This window comes from Sphaerodactylus townsendi, linkage group LG06 (assembly GCF_021028975.2).
Source record: "Sphaerodactylus townsendi isolate TG3544 linkage group LG06, MPM_Stown_v2.3, whole genome shotgun sequence".
Taxonomy (NCBI): domain Eukaryota; kingdom Metazoa; phylum Chordata; class Lepidosauria; order Squamata; family Sphaerodactylidae; genus Sphaerodactylus; species Sphaerodactylus townsendi.
In genome coordinates this window covers 126,839,384-126,862,241 of record NC_059430.1, presented here as the reverse complement: position 1 = coordinate 126,862,241, position 22,858 = coordinate 126,839,384, and the positions used below count along the sequence as shown (strand labels likewise).

General features: G+C 49.1%; 1 protein-coding gene across 1 annotated transcript in view; it reads right to left on the bottom strand.

Moving 5' to 3' along the window:
- The window catches only part of CLPTM1 (CLPTM1 regulator of GABA type A receptor forward trafficking), a 35,475-nt gene extending 16,660 nt beyond the window's left edge, over positions 1-18,815 (bottom strand). Inside the window, exons 1-5 of the mRNA XM_048501721.1 lie at positions 18,699-18,815; positions 11,815-11,933; positions 4,783-4,906; positions 4,019-4,177; positions 1,876-1,993 (exon numbers count right to left, since the gene is read on the bottom strand). Of these exons, the coding sequence (XP_048357678.1) occupies positions 1,876-1,993; positions 4,019-4,177; positions 4,783-4,906; positions 11,815-11,933; positions 18,699-18,758 (580 nt within the window). The 5' untranslated portion in view covers positions 18,759-18,815. The remainder of the gene's footprint in view (positions 1-1,875; positions 1,994-4,018; positions 4,178-4,782; positions 4,907-11,814; positions 11,934-18,698) is intronic.
- Positions 18,816-22,858: the final 4,043 nt, after the last annotated feature.

Here is a 22,858-nt window from a genome sequence, read left to right as displayed (position 1 = left end):
TTTTCCATGGGAAAAGAAAACACTTGGAGCCGCAAATAATTTTTGACATTTAAAATAAACATAACACTGTATAGATTGGGGTTTTTTACCTTTTACTCCGCTCATTCTGAGAAGCGCATGGATGCGTCCGCCCTGCTGCCTGCAGGGTGGGCAAGGATGGGGCCAGTGGCTCGGCCTCACCGGCCGCCGGGAAAGCGCCTGCCCTGCTCCAATAGGGCAGGCGAGAGAGGAAGCCCGTGGCGCAGCCCAGCCAGCTGCGGGCAGTTGGTGCGCCCGCCCTGCTGCCTGCAGGGTGGGCAAGGATGGGGCCAGCGACTCAGCTCATGGAGCCACAGTGCAAGGGCAGAAGAGCCGCAGGTTCCCTACCCCTGTTCTAGAGCTTATTTTACAGGCCCAATAAAGGTGGTTGTTGTTGAATCTGTACAGACCACCAAGTGTAACAGGGCCACGGGGAGAGGCAACGTAGGGAACGTGCGGGGTTGGGGAATTGTAACGGGCAGAAACTTCAGCAAGTGCTTGTTTACAGCTGCAGCCCCCCCTCCCCCCCACACAAGGGGACAAACTTGCCACACAATGTACAAAAACAAACCCCAAACTGCAAGACGTCTGCTGTCTTCCCCTGGGGATCAAGCGCCTCTTGTTAAGCCCCTTGGTTTCTGGAATGCGGGCTGGCTTGCCAGCCCTGGGACCCCTTTCTCCAATACTCACCAGCTGGCTAGTGGCGGGGGAGGGAGGGGGAGCTTATCAGCAGCAAAGGGAAGTCTAGACCTGTGCTGGAACTGGTACCATCACGTGTCGGTGACATGGTCACTCTGTTACAGTGATGGCGAACCTTTTCAACACTGAGTGCCCAAATTGCAACCCAAAGCCTGTTTATTGCAAAGTGCCGACACAGCAATTTAACCTGAATATTGAGGTTTTAGTTTAGAAAAAAATGGTTGGCTCCGAGGTTGGCTCGGGAGTAAGCTTCGTGGTAGTCGGTGGCTCTGCTTTGACGCAACCGTGCAACTCTTCCAACGGGTGAATCACGACCCTAGGAGGGTTTACTCAGAAGCAAGCCCCATGGCCAGCAACTGAGCTTGCTCCCAGGTAAAGGATCGCGCTTTAGTTCTTTGCATGAAAATCAGTGGGGTTTAACAGGGCTTATCAGGGTTACCTACACTGCTTTCCCAAAACTAGGTCTTAGGTGTAATGCTAATAATAATGCTAATAATCGAGAAGCCCAGGCCAACCTAGATGTGTGTGTGGGGAGGGGGGGCGACTCCATTTGCACATGCCCATAGAGAGGGCTCTGAGTGCCACCTCTGGCACCCGTGCCATAGGTTCGCCACCACTGCTCTGTTATTTGGGTAAGAACGTTACGGGGAAAAGGACTCCTTCCACAGAGTTCCTGCCCAAATACCAGAGCATCCCCCTGCTGAAATGATGTCACTTCTGATGCATGCCGAAACCGAAGTTTCCGAATTGCCCAGGCCTCTCTTCGCTGCTGGTAAGCCCACTCCCACCCCGCGGCGGTCGTGAGGGAGTACCTGGCGACCCTTCAATGGAGGAGATATTAGTTATGGACTACAGTTCCCATCATCCCCTGCCAGCACGATGCTGACAGGGGATGATGGGAACTGTAGTCCATAAAAATCTGGAGGGCCGTGAGTTTGACACCTGTACACTAAAGGAAAAGGGGAGGAGGTGACGAGTGACACCGATGGGGGAAGAAGAGGAGGAAAAATGGCAGGCTGGAGCAAGAAGACCTGGAAGTGGAGTCACTGGGGCAGCGGAGAGGTGACAGCGGCATGTTCAGAAATCTTGACCCATGACCAATGACCACAGCCTCCTGATGAGGGAAGTGGTCAGGATTTGGCCCTGGAAAAGGCTTACTTCGTGACGTGTGCACTGTGGAGAGTCGCTTGTAGGAGTTCTTCTGCTTTGGATCGGGATGGAGGCCGCTCTTCGTGAAGTACACGTGGATGTAGATGGAGCCGTTGTGTTGGACGCTCTGGAAAAAAAAATACACCACACGGGCAACCGTCCTACAGTTAGCGGTGGTGTTGGGGATACGGCAAAAGGAGGTCGAGTATCACCGCCTGCGGCTAGAATGGGCAGCACCGCCCACGAGAACAAATAAGCATTGAAGCCGTCTCCAAATGTAACCCAGAAATCATTCTGTCTTCCCCTCTAATCCCCAATTCCAGGAAATTCCACTTGTGCGTCCAAAGCCCAAACTTTTAGAGAAACCTCCCAGTGAACAAGGCTGGGTTCATTACCTTCTCTTGCCAAGGGGATCCGAATCTCCACTCTATCCAGTCTGGCATTTTCAGGGTTAAAGGGGACAAGGTCGCTTCTCAAACTGTCTCTAACAGGCACATGAGGAGTGCGCCACGTATGTGCCACGGGGATAAGGACGCCACTCTCTGCCTCTGTGGACCATCACAGCCAACGACTTTCAGGTTGGTGTCGGATATTCAGGCTGTGTGTCATCCAAGCCTTTCTCTTAGGCAGATTCCGCAGGGGCCAAAAACAGCGGTGTGCAAACCATTTCACACCATTTTCACACCGCTGTTTTTGGCCCATGTGGAATCCACCTTAGCTCAGCAGTTCTGCATCTTCCATCAACCATCTCCTCCTGGGACCACACCTGCACATGCCAGGTCCCAGACAAGCCCTGCATGCTCGGCCTCAGAATCAGACCCAACTAGCAGCAGTGTGGGCCCAGGGTGTGTGTGGGGGGGGGGGGGGGGGGGGGAGGGGCAGAGGCGTAGCTGGGCCAAACTGCGCCCGGTGCGCAGTGTGTTTTTTCCGCCCCCCCTTCCCCTCCCCACACTTACCTACGTTCCTTTTCTATTTCTAGTACTTTTTGAGGCTGAAAAAAGCAGCCTCTTCACAGTTCAGGGAAAAAAACTGCCTGACGAACTATACTTGTTTGGACTCCTGGTGTCCTTTTACCACTGCGCTATAGAGAGTGTCTTAACCTACTGCATCTGTGTATGGTTCTCCAGTTGCACAGTGGCAGATAGGAAGGCGCTCCAAAGGGTGATCACTACTGCACAGAGGATTATCGGCTGCCCTCTCCCCTCCTTGGAAGAACTCTATAATTCCCGAAGCCTAAAGAAAGCCCAAAATATTCTGAGAGACCCGTCTCATCCAGCACACTCTCTTTCTGAACTGTGACCATCCGGCAGACGATACAGGTCTATCAAAACGAGGACAAAGAGGCTTAGAGACAGCTTCTACTCTAGAACTGTGGCGATGCTGAACTCCGTGGCTTCGTGTTGATGTGTTTGGGGCTGTGTAGGGATGGGTGGAGGAAGGGGAAAGTGAGGATGGGGTATGAGTCTGAAATTGTGTGCATCGAGGAATGCTGCTGTAAATTTCGTTGTGCGTGCACAATGACAATAAAATGCTTATGCTTCCCAGGAGACCTTGTGAGCCCCAAGGTCTCCTAGGAACTGTAGTTCCTCAAGCAGTTTTTAGCCTGAACTGTAAATAGGCCGCTTTTTTCAGCCTCAAAAAATACTAAAAAAAGAAAATGAACGTAGGTGAGTGTGGGAAGGGGGGCGGGGTGTGTGCTGCGGGGGGAGCGCTGTGGGGGGCGGGGAAAAGGGGGAGGGGCCGGGGGCGATTTTCCACCCCCAGGCGTGCGCCCGGTGCACGACGCACCCCCCTGTCTCCTTGGTGCTCCGCCGCTGGGAGGGGGGATATGTCCATTGTCCACTGGAGGCCAGGAGCATCCATGCTCCCTCCTTATGGAGCTGCTGATCCCAAGAGGCTGTTGGAGTGGCTTTGCTGGAGAGGCAGCTTTGCTCTGTGTCAGCTGCTAAGGCAGACAAAGGGCAGCCCTGAACAGGAAGAGGAGGAGCCTGCTGGTCTTGCTCTGGCTGGGCATTTCCTGCTCCTTGCAGGAGAGGGTCTGGACTGCTCAAAGGGGATAAGGGGGAGGAAGAACGAGATCCACAACAAGGGAGGTTGCTTAGGCAACGCTGGGGAAACAGAAGATGTCTCTCTCTCTCTCACACACACACACCTCAGGGACGCTCAGGTCGGCATGGTGCTCATAGCACCCGTCCGAATTTTCGCCACTGCTCCAGTCCCCGTAGACAAGATCCCGCTTCTCCCAAAACAACGACTCGGAGGCGTTGAAATCTGTAAAGTGCTCATGCTCTGAGATGTAGACATAAAGATCCTGCGGGGAGAAGAAGAGGAGATTTAATCCAAAGCAAGCAGCCCACGCCCAAGGAGGGAACAAACGCAGGCCTCTGCTTTCTCTCCCCCATAATTTCGCCATCTTTTTATAACTTAAGGATGGGAGTGAACGGCAATGCCCCGGGAAGCACGAAAACCACACGCAGGAGATGTGGAATCTGATGACTCTGTTCCTTCTCAATTCGGAACCCCAGCATTTGTATTTATAAACAGAACCACGACTGTCAAGTTTCTAGTTCTTATGGTGAGGAAGACATACGTGTATGACTGGAGATGGGCAATGCCAACTGAACACTGAAAATCCACGGGAATTGTTACATAAAAAGCTGTCAAGGGTTGTTAACTGTGGGACTTTTACAGCTGTGGCACATTCCATCTCCTTTCCTGCACGGCGGAATCAGAACACAGAGCACAAACACACGGCACAATCTGCCCAGCAAATAAGAGGAATAATGTGCCCATTTGCCGGCTTGGTGTGATTCGTACACAGAATTGCAAATGCTGGGGCACAGGGCCTGCGTCTGCTGAGATAATGCCTGGGTGCCAACGCCGGGGCCAGCCCAGCCAAGTCCCAGCCACGCTTACCATTAAAGTGTCTTTAGCGAAAAGGTTGCGGCTCGGCAACCGAGGTGCCCCGCCAGGGGTGGTTTGGTCCTGTGGTGCCGGCCCACGACGGAACCAACTGCTGATGGCCCAAATGATAAAGATCCTGGATCAGGGATGGAGAAAGAGAGGAATTAATGGAATGAGGCCAACCTTCTTGAGGGGGGCCCTCTTTTTCAAACAAAAGGAATATTTAGAAGCAAACAGCAGGTGAAATGTTAGCTGCACTGGCTACACCCCCACCCCCCAGCACACAATTAGAATTCTACAATGCTCTTTTCCCTGGCTGGAAACAGAAGCACAGGGTTCCCCCATGACTTCTACTGGGTGTGAGTTAGCAACCAGTTGGTGGGGTGGGAAATTTTCATCTGCCCAGCCTGTCCGTTACATCCCACCATAGAACGCTGTAATGGTGGCAGCGGTGGGATGTAACATTAAGCTGTAAATCCTCTGAAGCTGTAGATCCTCTGAAGCTGTAGATCCTCTGAAGATGCCAGCCACAGATGCAGGCGAAATGTCAGGAGAGAATGCTGCTAGAACACGGCCAGACAGCCTGGAAACCACACAGCACCCCATTAAGCTGTAATGGTGGCAGTGGTGGGATATAACCTTATGCTGTAATGGTGGCAGCGGTGGTAACGTTATGCTGCAATGGTGGCAGTGGTTAGATGTAGCTTTAAAAGGGGCTTGGATAGATTTATGGAGGAGAAGTCGATTTATGGCTACCAACCTTGATCCTCTTTGATCTGAGATTGCAAAGGCCTTAGCAAACCAGGTGCTCGGGAGCAGCAGCAGCAGAAGGCCATTGCTGTCACATCCTGCACGTGAGCTCTCAAAGGCACCTGGTGGGCCACTGCGAGTAGCAGAGAGCTGGACTAGATGGACTCTGGTCTGATCCAGCTGGCTTGTTCTTAAGTTTTTATGTAACGGACAGGCTGGGCAGATGAAAATTTCCCACCCCACCGACTGGTTGCTAACAGGCTGCACTGAACAAGACAGGAATTGCCGGTGGTTTGCTGTGCCCCCTTACCCTAAAAAAAGAGTGGAGATCAATGGACGATTTCTACTCTGTGCTTAAACTGAGGCATGCCCTACTATTTTCCCCCCACTAAGTAAACACCTGATGTGCAGGCCCTCCACCAGCGGGGGCCTCTACCACACAGACTCCCTTCCTCCTCCTATCACGACCACGGGCTTTTTGCTAGCCCAGAAGCACTGTCTGTTGTGCTGTTCTCATACCATGAAGGCACGGCTCTGATCTTTTCCAGCTTGTCTTGGTAACATAGCAGAGGCTTACTGTAGCACTTATGTGCCCCCCACGCACTATGTTTTAACCACCCTTGAAATTAGATGACCTACAATATCCTTCGTAAACCTAGGGTTTGAGAACACCAACGTTTGCACGTCTGAATAGCTTCCTCAGAAGCTGCAATCGGATCACCATTTCTCTTTTTCTTAAGGTCAGGGTGTGCCAGAAAGCCCCTCTGTGAGGGATTTCTCCTCCAGAAAGCTGCTCCCCACAGCTTCCCCTCCCAAAGATTTGTTTATCTTTTTATAATTTCAGTTGTCTAGCTGGGAAGATTTGTTACAAGGGAAAAAAAAACCCCCAGCAAGTAAGGATCCTCTGAAGACTGATGGGAATGAACGGCTGTCTCATGGTAGCTCAGTTGTTTCTTCAAACAGCTCTGCATTTGGGGGCGGCTCTCCTGTACCAAGATGCTTTAAGTATGGTTTCTACACACACACACACAACTAACCTAGCCAAGGTAAACCTGGCCGTTTTAAAATTGCTAAGCGAAGTACAGAACCAAGGTCTCCTATGAGTTACACCCTGATTTGTGCTCACTGATCCCCAGGCTGCCCTCTGGATCAAGAAAAGATGAAAGTGTTTTGCTAGCTTGGACCAAGAATCATTTAGAGCTCCGTGCCAGGACATCCCCCTGAAAATAAGACATAGAGCATCCTTGGGAGCAAAAATTAATATAAGACACTGTCTTATTTTTGGAGAAACATTCCATCCATCCATCCATCCATCCATCCATCCATCCATCCATCCATCCATCCATCCATCCATCCATCCATCCCTCCATCCATCCATCCATCCATCCATCCATCCATCCATCCATCCATCCATCCCTCCCTCCATCCATCCATCCATCCATCCATCCATCCATCCATCCCTCCATCCATCCCTCCATCCCTCCATCCATCCATCCATCCATCCATCCATCCATCCATCCATCCATCCATCCATCCATCCATCCATCCATCCATCCAATCCATCCATCCATCCATCCATCCATCCATCCATCCATCCATCCATCCATCCATCCATCCATCCATCCATCCATCCATCCATCCATCCATCCATCCATCCATCCATCCATCCATCCATCCATCCATCCATCCATATCCATCCATCCATCCATCCATCCATCCATCCATCCATCCATCCATCCATCCATCCATCCATCCATCCATCCATCCATCCATCGCCTTCACCTGTTGGTGAAAGATACTGGTAGAGGGAGACAGATTAAGCTCCCTAGCGAGGGAGTTGCAACGTTCTGGTGCCACAACTGAGAAGGCCCTTCCTTGGGTTGCTGCTTATCTAGCTTCGGGTGATGGGGCAACTGAAGCAGATGACCGAAGTCTATTGATAAATTCAGGTGGCAGACCTTAAGGCATGCTGACTCCAGGCTGCGCAGGGCTTTAAAAGTCAATACCAACATCTTAAAATGACAACAGAAGCAAACTGGAAGCCAGTGTAGATGGAACAAGAGTAGAATGATATGGACCCGATGACACTTTCCAGTCACCACTCAGGCTGTGGCATTCTGCACCAACTGTAGCTTCTGGACAATCTCCAAGGGCACCCACACGGAGTGCAGTGCAGTAATCTAGTTGTTACCAGAGGCAAGATTTTTTTTTTCTGTCCGAGAAGGGCAGTTACCTTTCATCAGTGCCAACACTGAAAACGGCTAGACCCAATTGATCCCAGTTGGTAATGCTGGTGAGTTTCCCCCAAGTCAAAAAACCTTTCCCAGACTTAAAAGGAACTTCCTGCTTCAAGGAAAGGAAATCGCTGTTTGCAACTCAGGTCCGCAGGATCCAACCTTAAATTAATTAGCAACCTTTCGCGTCTCCAGGAACTTTCATTCACCACCTCTGTGATTCTTCAACTGGGGTGAGTAAAAAGCACAGTACGACAACCGCTGGCTCTGGATTTTCATACAGATGGACATGGCTACCTGCAAATTTTTTTGCCTATGCTGAGAATACAAGTCTCCGAGATTTTGCAGGCAGCCCTCCCCTTCCCCCCAATGCCTTGCCACCTTGGGTTGTCCGCGTCTGGCGAATTTCAGCGCTGCTGGTATCACAAAGAAGTGATGCGTCTCCCTGCTCGCGGGGTAGGCTGTGCTTGAAATGATGGTTTTAAGATAATCGTCAGACCGAGAAGCAAGAATTGCTCTGCTGTCAGGCTTCTGCTGGCTCATGAATTATCAGCTGAACTCACAAACCTAGGATGGCCTGTTTCAGAAATTTAATGAAAACACAAATGCGTTTTCTTCTCTCGAGACAATGGCTTTTTTATTATTATTTGAAGTTCATGCCCAGGAGACAGTCACCTTCGTTTAATATCCTCCAACAGTAATCTTGACGGAGATTTTTTTTTAACTTCATCTATTCACTGCCTTTCTCTCCAAAAGCAGTTTATAACATTCTCCCCATCTGTAATGTATTCTCACAACAACTCTCTGAACAACCCTGGGGCATGTGTGGTAGGCAACACGTGTAAATTTAAGCATCCATTTAATCTGTTCAAAGCCGGAAAATAATTAATTGGTTAAGCCAGATTTCAAAAACAAAAGAGCCACATTGGTGACAAAACACCTCGAAATAAATAACCGGGTGGAAAAAGGCAAATTTTTGAACCGATATTGAGAACCTAAATTGTTTACGCCTATGCAATAAAAAAAGTAAAGTGAGAAATATAAAGTTTGATGGTTGTCTATGTTATTATCGATATGAATTCCTTATTCTATAACCGTGGTGGCAAACCTTTGGCACTCCAGATGTTATGGACTACAATTCCCATCAGCCCCTGCCAATTGGCCATGCTGGCAGGGGCTGATGGGAATTGGTAGTCCACAACACCTGGAGTCCCAAAGGTTCGCCACCACTGTCCTATAATAATGTGCGAATTCACATTGTGTTTCTATACTGGCATAAGTGTATAAGATACAGTCATCTCTCAGATTATACACAGTATGAATTAACACTGCTTTTCTGTTATATATAACTGATATTATAGAACTGGAAGGGGCCATACAGGACATCTAGGCCAGAGGTCTGCAACCTGCGGCTCTCCAGATGTTCATGGACTACAATTTCATGGATTTGTAGCCCATGAACATCTGGAGAGCTGCAGGTTGCAGACCCCTGGCCTATTCAATGCAGGATCAGCCAAGAGGATCCCTGACAAGCGCTCATCCAGCCGCTGCTTGAAGGCTGCCAGTGAGCTTGAAGGCTGCCAGAAGGCTGCCAGTGAGCTCCCAAAGGCACCTGGTGGGCCACTGCGAGTAGCAGAGAGCTGGACTAGATGGACTTTGGTCTGATCCAGCTGGCTTGTTCTTATGTTCTTAGGGGAGCTTACTGTAAAAATGTTCCCCTAATATCCACCTGGCAACTTTCTGCTCATAATTCAATACCCATTATTGTGAGGCCTATCCTCTGCTGCCAACAGAAGAAGAAGAGTTTGGATTTATACCCGCCACCCCCACCCCCACCCCCACTTTTTCTCTCCTGCAAGAAGACCCAAGGGAGCTTACAAACTCCTTTCCTTTCCTTCCCCCACAACAGATCCCTTGTGAGGCAGGTGGGGCGGAGAGAGTTCTGAGAAAACTGTGACTAGCCCAGTGGTGGCGAACCTATGGCACAGGTGCCAGAGGTGGCACTCAGAGCCCTCTCTGTGGGCACTCGCACACAAAGTTCATCATGTGGGTGGAAAATCACCCCCCCCCACATACACACACATCTAGGCTGGCCTGGGCATGATCCTTTACCTGGGAGTAAGCTTGGTTGCTGGCAATGGGGCTTGCTTCTGAGTAAAACCTCCTGGGATTGTGATTCGCCCATTTGAAGAACGGTTGCTTCACTAAGTTTACTCCTGAGCAACGCGTGTCTCGGAGCCAACAGCTTTCCACTCTCTTCGCACACCAGCCTTTCCTTCAAGCCAAGCATGAAGCGAAACCCAAAGACCAGGCCTCTTTCGTTGTGTAACTCATAACTTTGCCATCTGCTATCCATATACCAAAATATCACATTCTAAGTGACATCGAAGGAGCTGGCTCTAATAGATGTATTAACGGCCCCAGATATTTGAGATGTGGTTTAAAAAAAAAAACCCCAAACCAAGAATAAGTGAGTAGAATTGTCTGGCATGCACTTAAAAGAAGCCAGCCGTTTGGCTGAATGCTGTATCAAATGCACTTGGTCATGGGATAATTTCAGCCCCATGGATTCTCTGCTTCATGCACTGTGTGATTTTACGCCACTGTAGACCAACGGGGGAGAAACGTGCTTCCAAAAAATTCAGGCCTAATGGGCCAAGTTCTCACCAACAGCAACTGAAAGGGTACGACTATATCTCAACTACACTCCTCTATGCGGTGTGGGCCACGTCACCAAATGCTCGACGTTCAGAAAGATTCCCTGCATGTACAAAATAAACATCAGGGAGACTGTTGACGCTCAGCCTTTTACTTGACTTGCTCATTTTCTATTCATTCTATTTCTTCTATCAATTCTATTTCATTGTGCAAGATTTGCCAAGATCAGAATGACCCAACCCATCATTGCTTCACTCCTGTACAATCATTTAACTGATGCTCTTAGGATTCCTTTAATCGTAGGCTCATTCCGCACATGCAGAATAATGCACTTTCAAACTGCTTTCAGTGCTCCTTGAAGCTGTGCGGAATAGCAAAATCCACTTGCAAACAGTTGTGAAAATGGCTTGAAAACACATTATTTTGCGTGTGCGGAAGGGGCCTTAGATAACCTTGATCCTTACCTTTGCGAAAGTGTACCAAAATATCTTTTAAAGATTATAGACGCAACTCTAGATGGATACTAAGCATTAGATTGCTATCATCATAACAACAACAATGTTGGTCACATCAACTATTTGCTACTGGTATACAGTGCCTACCTCCGCCAGTAACCTGTGGGTTCACAGTCACCCAAAGTCAAATAACTTGTGGGTGATTCATTGAGAGATGTCGTAGTTTTGTTATCGATTGCCAGATGGTGTGACAATTGAAGGCTGTGGCAACCTATTGGAGTCAGATCAATTGTTCGCCCATTTCCTTGTCCCCTACCCCTTGTTCTGTGTTTGGCGCCACCCCAACAAACTCTGTGTTTTATAGTGGAGTGTTGATACTGTATGTTGTTGTGTTGTTGTGATGCCTGGGTTCTGTTGGTGGGTCTTCAGTCTGGTCTGTGGAGAGGTGTATGGCACTTTTGATGAGTTCATTTGGACTACGCTATTGATAAGACTCTGAATGTTTGTTGTATTTATCTGTCTTTTATGGACAATTGTTTTATTGTAATTTGGTATGCCAATAAAGGCTTGTCTATGTCTACGTCTATGCCTATCCATCCCAAATGAAAGATACAATACATGACAAGGCACCACATTGAGACACCCCAACTTCATAATCAGCTTTGGACAGCCTGGAGCCCTGCGTCAGTGCGGGATATTACTATGGCCGCATTACAGTGACTGTTGCTGTCTTTATCAAAACACACCCACGGTATGTAAACCTTGAAAAGGTGACTTCTACAGGCGAACTGTGATGGCGTAACACCCAACTATCCCTCTTCCCCCCCCCTCTCTCTCTCTCACACACACACACACGCACGCACGCACGCACGCCCTCTTCTTACCAAGCTGGCTCAGTTTTTAACAGGCCTACAATGACAACAGCTCGGGAAAGTTCGAGATCTTACCTGAACAAGACCCCTTTGATAACCTGCCAGGCATTTGGAGCTTGCTGCGGGGGCTGATTCGGTTGCTGGGTCTCGGCTACTCCGTCGCCTCCTCCAGCAGTTCCGTTGCTCGTCACTTGCTTCAATGGGGGAAGAGGGAAAAATGGGGAAGATGGGTATCAGTAGGAGCCGCTTATTGTGCAAAGCAGAAACGCTGCGACTGCATATCTAATTCCGAGCGATCCGACAAGATGAGGTCCCCCGGTTTTTACTTGCCTTTAGGGAGACGTGAATTATTTCCTGTTCCGGATAAACCGTTTAAACAGCAATGGGGATAATACACAAAACACCGCACACCGCTGATTTGGGGAGCTGCGGCAGCATATTGGATAAGAGCCTGCAGTGCCACACAAGAAGTTCCTTGTTCAAAACCTCGCCTTGGCTGTGAACTCACTGCCACAGTACGTGGGACGTGGCAAAGGTTATAATGCCAACAGTACAAGAAAAGCTCTTCTGGGTCAGGCCAAGAGTAACTTTAACCCAGCTCAAAAGCAGCCAGTGAAAAATATCAGGAAAGCACAGGAGCATGATGGGAAGAGTCCACCCCTGTTCTTATGAAGGTCTCTACTCTCTAGAGCAGTGGTAGCGAACCTTCTGCACTCCAGATGTTCATGAACTACAATTGGCCATGGTGGTTGGGGCTGATGGGCATTATAGTCCATGGACATCTGGAGTGCCATAGGTTCGCCACCACGGCTCTAGAGCTACCATGCCTAATGGGACTGTTGTCCTTCCCAAAGTTGTAGAACGCCCCTTCAGAACCAACAAACGCTCAAGGCCACTGGGTCAAATGAGTTGTTTCATTTAAATAAGGACCGTCTCAAGCACCTTGCTGCCGTGATTTACGCAAGTTAATTATGTTAAGCAGAAACCGTGCTCTCTCTCTCATATATCTGCCCCCGTACCTACTGCTGATCAGTTTTATTAGGTGACTGAGTCGTACTAGGGAGGCAGGGAAGGGAAGTTACTATTTTCTCAACACCATTCATACTTTTATGAACCTATATTTTACACAGCCTTGGATGTATTTTTGCCTGGACTAAGAAGCTCGCAAATGCTTCTGTTTTCCTGTCGGAAGGAAAATGTGTCACACCTTCGACAATTTTCACTGCCCTTTTTCCAGCGGTACACCATCCCCTTTTTTTGGGGTGGGGGGTGGGGGAGGAAGGACCAGAACTGCATTCCAGGTTCAAACCCCTGAGAAGCCACAGAGGCATTGGTCATTTCCATATCACCTCTAGCATGAGCCCCCCCCCCCCTTTTTAAATGCTGTCATTCACAGTTCCGACGTTGAGCTATTTGGCGTGATCCCAGGATCTCTGTTTTGGGTAACCACTGCCAATTCAGACTGCTTGGTTCAGCCTCTAAGCAAAATTATGAAGTCTGGCAGTCATCCTGATTTACATAACCCCAATTGCCCTGTTGTCTCCTGTGTGCTCATTTTGGGAGGAAATCTCCAAGTGCGCACTTGCTTGCTTATGTGCTCACTAACCTAAATGATGTGGCATTTCCCACAAACTAGACTACTTGAGCTGAGACAATTCATGAATGTTTAAGTTAAAAAGCACTAATTCAAATGCAGAACTTACACTTTGGTGGGGACCCTTTGTCAGAAGCTTACTGGAAACCCAAGGATATGTTGCTGCTGAATTGCTTAGAATATACATTAAGGGCTTTTAGCCATTACAAAAACACTGCGTATGTGCTAACAGTGATGGCAAACCTTTTCGAGACCGAGTGCCCAAATTGCAACCCAAAACCCACTTATTTATCGCAAAGTGCCAACATGGCAATTTAACCTGAATACTGAGGTTTCAGCATGCATTACTCAGGAGGTAGTCGGTGGCTTTGCTTTGAAGCAACCGTGCAACTCTTCCAATGGGTGAATCATGACCCTAAGAGGGTTTACACAGAAGCAAGCCCCATTGCCAGCAACCGAGCGTACTCCCAGGTAAAGGATTGCGCTTTAGTTCTTTGCATGAAAATCAGTGGGGTTTAACAGCGCTTAACAGGGTTACCTACACTGCTTCCTCAAAACTTGATCTTAGGTTTAATGCTAATAATCGAGCCCAGTGGCCCAGGCCAGCCTAGATGTGGGGGGGGGGGGGACGACTCTGTTTGCACGTGCCCACAGAAAGGGCTCTGAGTGCTACCTCTGGCACCCATGCCATAGGTTCGCCACCACTGTGCTAATATATTGTGTGCAAAAAATGTGGCCAAATTGCAGTTGACATCTGGCAAAAGTGAGAAGCAGAGGTGGTTTGCTGTCGCCGTCCTCTACAGAGTCTCCCTTGGTGGTTCCTCTTCCAACTATCGACCCTGCTTAGCATCCAAGTTCTGGCAACCCCAGCAAGGGGCTTTCAAGGCAAGTGAGAAGCTGAGGTGGTTTGCCGTTGCCTTCCCCTGCAGAGTCTTCCTGGGTGGTCTTCCCTTCCAACTACTGACCCCGCTTAGGTTCCGAGATCTGCTGAGATCAGGTTATACCATGCGGTTGTCCTTCCCTTCTAGCATATATTACTGGTGCAATTTTACAAGGAAAACACATTGTTTTGACATGAGGTCACAACCGACTTATGGCAACTCCATAAGGTCTTCAAAGTAACAGATGTTCAAACATTAGCAACCGTCTGCCTCTGCTCAGTGATCCAGGTATTCCTTGGAGGTCTCCCATCCAACTACAAACCGGGGTTGATTCTGTTTGGCTTCCAAGATCTGATGAGATTCAGCTAGCCTGGGCTATTCAGATCAGGGCTTTAGAAGAAGAAGAAGAGTTTGGATTTATATACCCCCTTTCTCTCCTGTAAGGAGACTCAAAGGAAACTCCTTTCCCTTCCCCCCTCACAACAAACACCCTGTGAGGTAGGTGGGGCTGAGAGAGCTCAGAAGAACTGTGACTAGGCCAAGGTCACGCAGCTGGAGTGTGTTGGAGTGCACAGGCTAATCTGAATTCCCCAGATAAACCTCAACAGCTCAAGTGGCAGAGCGGGGAATCAAACCCAGTTCCTCCAGATGAGAATGCACCTGCTCTTAACCACTACGCCACTGCTGCTCCCTACGAAACACATGAGAAATTATGTTGACTGCATTTGGTCCCAGCATGAAGCAGTTCAGCACTGCTAACCCAGTTTAACACAAGAAACCCTAAATCCGACTCCCAAACCCAAGCGAAATTTGCGGCAGATACCTTTGCAGTGGGTTGTTATAAATCAAATGTTAAGTGTGGATTCTCCATGAGAATCTCAGTTATCATAGGCCAGTCATGATTCAGAAGCAACTTGATGGAACTTAACATTCCCCCTTATGTCACAATCTGAAGCAGAGCCATGGGGTTCGCCCATTAAAATTAGGAGGGTGTAACTCCTTTCAGGATGGCATAGTTTTTAAACCCTTCAAATACATGGGCACAAACAAAAGCCAGTGCAGAATATGTGAACGGTTTGACATTCACCGCACAACTTTTATTACTATAGCTTTGCATGCTTTCCTCAAGAATAGTATATATCCTAGTTTCACCTTCAAGATAACATGCACTCAGAACTTACAAGATTTCAAATCTGGGCAGCAATTTCATCTCAAACCTGAGCAGACGTTATTTTACTGGACATCAGCCAAAGGGCATTTACGTGAGAATGTCCAAAGCGAGGAACAGAGAATAAAGGGGAAGTAACATCATAGTTCCAGGTGATCTATGTCCAGGGGAATCCCAAAGGGGGAAATAAATCTGCTGTTTTTAAGCAACAGATGGCATTCAGAGGTAAAAGGTAGGGAGTGTGTGGGCAGTTTTCCACCAAAAGGTGAACAGAACAGGTGTGCCTGGGAAAATCCCCCTGCAAATGCAGGTCCCCCCCCTTATTAAATTTGCCTTTCCTTTTTGGCTAAAGCTAAAGCCACCCACACACAGAGCTACTCCTCACATTTGTTACTGTTAGGGTGCTCTATATCCACCCATGCAGAGCTCAGCTGTGCCAACTGTTCTGAAGTTGCCCTATGTTTAGAGATGCTCACACCGGATACTTGTGCAGAGATACAAAGGCCAAAATTAGTAGCTCCGAAGAACCAGGAGTGGATATCCCAAGCATATTCAACGTTGTGTTAAGAAACAATAATCCCATCCAGCAGATGCAAAGGAAGGGAGGAAGCAGCAGCAGAGAAGTGGTTCATGCAGTCACAGAGAGCTGCATCCTGTGTAGACGGCTGTTTTAGGCAGGCCATGGTTGCGAACCTATGGCACTCCAGATGTTCATGGACTACAATTCCCATTAGCCAACTGGCCATGCTGGCAGGGGATGATGGGAATTGTAGTTCATGAACATCTGGAGTGCCATCGCCACCACTATAGCCTTCAACTGTTTAATTTATTTACATCTCACCCTACACCAATCCCACCCCCACTGCCCCATTCACAGTTCTGCAATTGCTAACTAAAGGGTAGTTGAACACCTGCAGAAAAAACTGGTCTGCTTTAGTAGTTGAGAAAACAATTTCTTGTGGAATGAACCAAGTTCTGAGGTTGGGGTGTCTGCAACACTCCCAGGAACATAGGTTGTGGGTGTGTATTGATCAGACAAAAGTAAATAGCAGTGCTGCAAGATTAAAGGCATCCTGGAGTTTTGTGTGTGTGTGTGTGTGTGTCTTTTAGTAGAAAAAAAGTTTTGTGCAGATGCATTAACTTCCCTCGTAAAAAAAAGCACACCTAGAAAGGGGGACTTCAGAAATAGAGGAAGACGATACAGGCAGGTGTCCAAAGGGAGATTTTATACGCATGAAGGAGGAAGAGGAATACTTTAGTTAACAGGAGTCCAAAGGCTACATTCCCCAGAAAGAGAGAGAACAGAATGTTAAGTAGTGTTTAAGGGAGGGCTGGACAGTGCCCTAATGCAGACAAAGGAAGCAAAGAAGCATCAAGAGGAATCAGTTAACTGAGCACACAGAGCCCTTCGGGGGTCGGCGGTCTAATAAATTTAATAAATAATAATAACCCATGAAATCACTATATGCCAGTGATGGCGAACCTATGGCACGGGTGGCACTCAGAGCGGTGGCACGCAGAGCCCTCTCTGTGGGCACGCGCATACAGAGTTCATCATGTGGGGGCAGAAAATCACACACCCCCACACACATCTTGACTGGCCTGGGCCACTGAGCACAATGTGTGTGCATCGCGGTGAGCAGGGAGGACTTGGCTGGCGGACCTGGTGCCTGTGCTCCGGGTGGCTGCTGCCTGAGGTGGGGGTGGGGGTGCAGAGGAGGCAAAGATGCTAGAGAGGCACAGAGCGGTGCGCAGGGGACTTGCTGGGGGCTCGAGCAGGCTGGCCCCTGCTCAAGCAAGTGGGGCAGAGGAAGAAGGAGCCAACCGTTTTTTTTCTAAACTAAAACCTCAGCATTCAGGTTAAATTGCCGGGTTGGCACTTTGCGATAAATAAGTGGGGTTTGGGTTGCAATTTGGGCACTCGGTCTCAAAAAGGTTCGCCATCACTGCTATATGCTGATTTAGTTCACTGCTCCTTCAGGATCAGGGCTTTGGGGTAGCTTCCCGGGTACTCCGGCAGAGGTATTTCACACAGTCTGCCACCTGATCTGGAGATGCCGGTGATCAAACCTGGGACTTTCTGCATGCACAGTAGGTGCGCTACTGCTCACCCACAGTCCCATCCCAGACAAAAGTGTGAGATACTGAGGTGGCATGGCAAGGGAGGTACAAGAGCACGAAGTGGAGCTCAGAAAAGAGCAAGAAAGAAAAAGGAACAGGAAGAGAAATAACCAACCAAATAGGCAGAAAAACAGAAGCTACATGGAACCTGTGGTCCCCTTTCAGGGACTCAGAATGGCGAATGATGTATCCTTTTTGGACACTTGATATTTTACTGGCTCTTCCCAGGATGGTCATCTCTGTCCTGGCACATAATAGGTGGCAGTATTCTGCCCCCTAACCAGGGCAAGAACTAGCTCACCCTACAGACTTGTAGGGGTCTGTGACCTGCGGCTCTCCAGATGTTCATGGACTACAATTCCCATCAGTCCCTGCCACCATGGCCAATTGTAGTCCATGAACACCTGGAGAGCCGCAGATTGTAGACCCCTGCTCCAGAGAGTCCTTTCCCTGGTTCATTCTCCTGCTCAGCATCAACCTTTCAAGCAACCAACTCCCTCCCCTACAGAATTCCCCCAGGCATCACCCATGTACCCCGTGTTCCGTCCCTCCACTTTCTCGGTCAGGCGGCTCTCTTCTGTGCTGTTTCCCCGGCCCCGCTGCAGGCATCCTGCCCCCCCGCCCCCGACTCCCAAGGCAGGATTCCACCACGCATCATGGCCCTGACGCAGATCGCCGCACTTCTGTACGAGGCACCCCCCTCTTTTTTCCGATCCGCCTCCTAGCAAGACCTAGGCAAAGGATTGGGCTCCTCCGTTGGAGCCTGAAACAACAACCCTGCGAGGTAGGCAGGGCCCTGCTTCCCCCCCCCCCGAACTTCTGCGCACGACCCTGCTTCTGCGCACGACCTCACAAGGTTGCTGTTAGGCTCCAGCGGAGGAACCCAATCCCCTGCCTAGGTCTTACTAGGAGGCGGATCGGGAAAAAGGGGGGTGCCTCGTACAGAAGTGCCGGCATTCCCAATGAGAAAGCAACCCTGGGGGGAGAGCCGGCGCTGGGGACCAATAGGGGCCGGCGACGGGGATCATGTGACCGGCCCGAGGGGCGGGGCTGGGGCATGAGGGGAAATGCCCCCGGGGCTGGGGCAGGAAGGTGACAGGAGACCCGGCAGCCTCCTGGCGGGGATAGGGAGGAAGGCGCCGAGGGGCAGTTCCCGCGGGGAGAAAGGGAAAGGGCCAAACCGGCCGTCCGCTACCTGTTCGGGGCCAGCTCCGGGAGCCACCACCGCCACCACCTCCGTCTCCCGCGCCGCCATCTTGCTGCGCCGTTGCCTAGCGGAACTCTCGCGAGACTTGCCGGGCCGCTCGCGTCGTTTCCCCCCCGCCCTTTGGCGGTACACGTGATCCACTCGTCCGCCCCGCCCCTTTTGTCGCTCGCTTCCCTCGAGCGAGGCTTCCGGGTTACCGTAAATTCACGAGCACCTGCGCAAGTCCAATTGTGTCCTTCGCTCCTACATCTGGACGCTGGCAATACTCCGCGGCTATTACCTCGGATTAATAAATCGAAGTAATCCGTCCCGCCCCTTCAATTTCTGTAATCATGATGCTAGTGATAACATATATAAGATTCTATATGGATCTTATTTGTACGGGTAGATTCCAGCCCTGCAGCTACTCAGAGACCAACAAGGTTTTGTGGGGAATAAGTTTTCAGGAGTGATTGGTGTTACTCTTGCACCAAAAAGAGTTGCACCGCAGATTCCTGGGCGTTAATGGGTTTGGAAGGGTGTAACTCTGCTGCTGGTTGCACCCCATCAGTGTCCAATGTAAGTCACGTTCACAGTCTCGGGCATCTTTACAACAGCCCTGCAAGATAGACCAGTGCTATCCCCATTGAGACCCGGGATGGTATACTGGTTAAAGTCTTGGTCCAAAACCTGGTAGTCAAATCCGTCCCTTGAGTGCTAATCCAGCCCTCGCCTTTTAACTGGACACCCCTGGCCTATGGCTGGTAGGGGCTGATGGGAATCGTAGTCCATGAACATCTGGAGGGATGTCCCCCCAGATGCTGAAGATCCCTGGCCTATGGGCTTCCAGGGAGGGGGGGTGCGCCTGGACTGCCCACACTGTGCAGCCCACTGACGTGGGGTCTGATCCTGCACTGCAGGGCTCTTCGTACAGCCTGGATGCCCTGGGGATGCAAACAGATGCCAGCTACCTTTCCCCTTTGCCGTCCCCGCACCGCTACCATAGCGAGGTCCGTGCGGATTTAAACCATGCCTTTGCTCCTGGGGGCCAGTTTCTTTTTCGGAAGCTGTAGCTTCCGGTGCCAAAAAAGGAGGGGAAGGGGTTGCGTGTTCCGGTCATCCCTGGCTTGCTGGCCCCCTCCAACCCCCCAACCCCCGTCAATCCCGACCCTCTGCTTCCTTCCTTTCCAGGAATTGCAACCAACTCCAGATCCTATGCAAAGAAACCAGCCGGGGAAATGCGGAAGCTCCGAACCGAACCGGCGGAGGAGCAGGAGGAGGACGAAGCAACCCGGGAAGAACTTTTCCATCCCGAACAGCGAGACCCCCCCACCCCACCCGGAGAAAGAGGAGAGCAGGGTAAGGCCCTTTGGGGTTTTCTTCTCCCCTTTCCCCATCTGCAAAGTAATGGATGATGAATGCTGGTGCAAAGATCTAGAATGTTTTGAGGGTTTTTTGTTTTTTTTTAACATGATTCAAAAATCCTTCTATTGCATTTTAACCCCATGGAGAGCTCTGCGACCTCAGTCCTGCCTAATAAAAGGATATTGCCTTCAATCAAAATCCTTCTATTGCGTTTTAACCCCATGGAGATCTCTGCGACCTCAGTCCTTTCTCTAAAAAGCTTAGGGTTGTGGTTTCCCCTCTCATGACAACCCTGCAGAGTAGGCTGAGAGGTGCTAATTGGCCCTGAGTGGATATTTGGGCCTCCCAACTCAGGGGGGTTAAAGAGGAAGTGTCCCCCCCTTAACTTTTTTCTCTTACTCTTATGGAATGGGCCTTGAGTTTGCAAAGAGTTCTGTGTATCTGGAACACCTGCATATTTCTTTGCCGATAAAGATACTTTTGGAGAGTGGCCTGGATGGTGTGCAGTAGAATAGTTAGATTTGAGTCCTGGCATAGTTATTGTATGTGCGTTCATTTGTATTGTTGAAGGTTTTCATGGCCGGAATCACTGAGGGGCTGTGGGATTGCCGGGCTGTATGTATGTCAACATTTTCTACCCCCTGCTTAATTTTATAGACTTCAATCATATACCCCCCTCAGATGTCTCCTCTCCAAACTAAAGAGTCCCAAACACTGCAGCCTCTCCTCATAAAGAAGATGCTCCGATCTCTCAATCATCCTCGTTGCCCTTCTCTGCACTTTTTCTATCTCCTCAATATCCTTTTTGAGATGTGGCGACCAGAACTGAACACAGGACTCCAAATGCGGTCGCACCACTGCTTTATATAAAGGCAAGACAATCTTTGCAGTTTTATTATCAATTCCTTTCCTAATTATCCCCAGCATAGAGTTTGCCTTTTTCACAGCTGCCATGCATTGAGTTGACATTCCCATGGAACTATCAACTAAGACGCCCAAATCCCTTTCCTGGTCTGTGACTGATAGCACTGACCCCTGTAGCGTGTATGTGAAGTTCGGATTTTTTGCCCCTATGTGCATCACTTTACATTTTGCTACATTGAACTGCATTTGCCATTTCTTAGCTCACTCACCTAATTTATAAAGGTCCACTTGGAGCTTTTTGCAATCTTTTGGGGTTCTCACCACCCTACATCCTACTCCAGTGATGGCGAACCTATGGCACAGGTGCCAGAGGTGGCACTCAGCGCCCTCTCTGTGGGCACACGCAAACAAAGTGCCCCCCCCGCCCCCACATCTAGGCTGGCCTGGGCTGCTGGGCTCGATTATTAACATTAAACCTAAGACCTAGTTTTGGGGAAGCAGTGTAGGTAACCTTGTTAAGTGCTGTTAAACCTCACTGATTTTCATGCAAAGAACTAAAGCGTGATCCTTTACCTGAGAGTAAGCTCGGTTGCTGGCAATGGGGCTTGCTTCTGAGTAAATCCTCCTAGAGTTGTGATTCACCTGTTGGAAGAGTTGCGCAGTTGCTTCAAAGCAAAGCCACTGACTACCACCAAGCTTACTCCAGAGTAACTGCACGCCTCGGAGCCAACCATTTTTTTTCTAAACTAAAACCTCAGTATTCAGGTTAAATTGCCATGTTGGCACTTTGCGATAAATAAGTGGGTTTTGGGTTGCAATTTGGGCACTTGGTCTCGAAAAGGTTCGCCATCACTGCCCTACTCCATGTCCGAGTCTCTGGAGCAGCAGAAAACAAGCTTGCTCCATCTTCAACATGACATCCCTTCCAATATTTAAAAATGGTTATCATGTGGAGGAGTAGCAGGGAATAAAATTGTCCAGATTAGAGTCCACTGCAGTACGCTGGCATTACCCCATTTGACCTTTCACTGTTTTTTACTGATGTAATACCACTGCTCTTTATTACATCTGCCCTCTGTATCCCACCAAATAGCCTCTGCTGATTCAGGTTTTAGTAATCCTAGTCTTCATAGATTACTCATTAGATTACTCATTAGATTACTCCTATTAACTGGCTTGACCTATACAGATGTCTCTTTGTGTGGACTGTTACCAATTTACCGTGCAATCCACTTTAAATCTCCCTGAAAAAGGCAGCCTATAAATACATTAAATAAATAAACATGCAGCAGAGGTGGGATCCAGCAGGTTCTCACCAGTTCCCGAGAGTGGGTTACTAATTATTGGTGTGTGCCGAGAGGGGGTTACTAATTGGGTCTGCTTTTCCGTTAGAAATTCCATTAGGTCAAAAAATCATAAAGTCCTGTTGTTTCCTATGTGGCTGGTTAGTGAAGGTAGAAAACGGGGGATAATTCCCCCTGTTGGGCTGTTTTAAAAACATGTTTTAGTAATATGGTAAAGTTCCTTGTTTAAGGAAATTGTCCTTCTTTTGATTTCTAGAAACAAAATTAAGTATTTGAAAGTATTAAGTATTTGACAGGCAGTCAATTAGAGGAGAAGTAGTTGTTTCTGTTGGCAGCAGACGATAGGACTTGCTATAATGAGTTTAAATTATGGACAGAAAGATACCAGCTGGAAATTAGGAACTTTTTTTTTACAGTAAGAGTTTTTTACAGTAACAGAGAAATTATTAATGCCCCTCCCCCGGAATGCCCGGCCAAGCCCCCGTCGTGCCCCGCCCAGCCCCATTGGCGCTACGCCACTGTTTGAATCCCACCACCATGGGAACCTATTACTAAAATTTTTGGATCCCACCACTGACATGCAGGATGGAAATTTTGTGCTGTAAAATGGGACCAAGACTTGGTGGAGGATTGTCT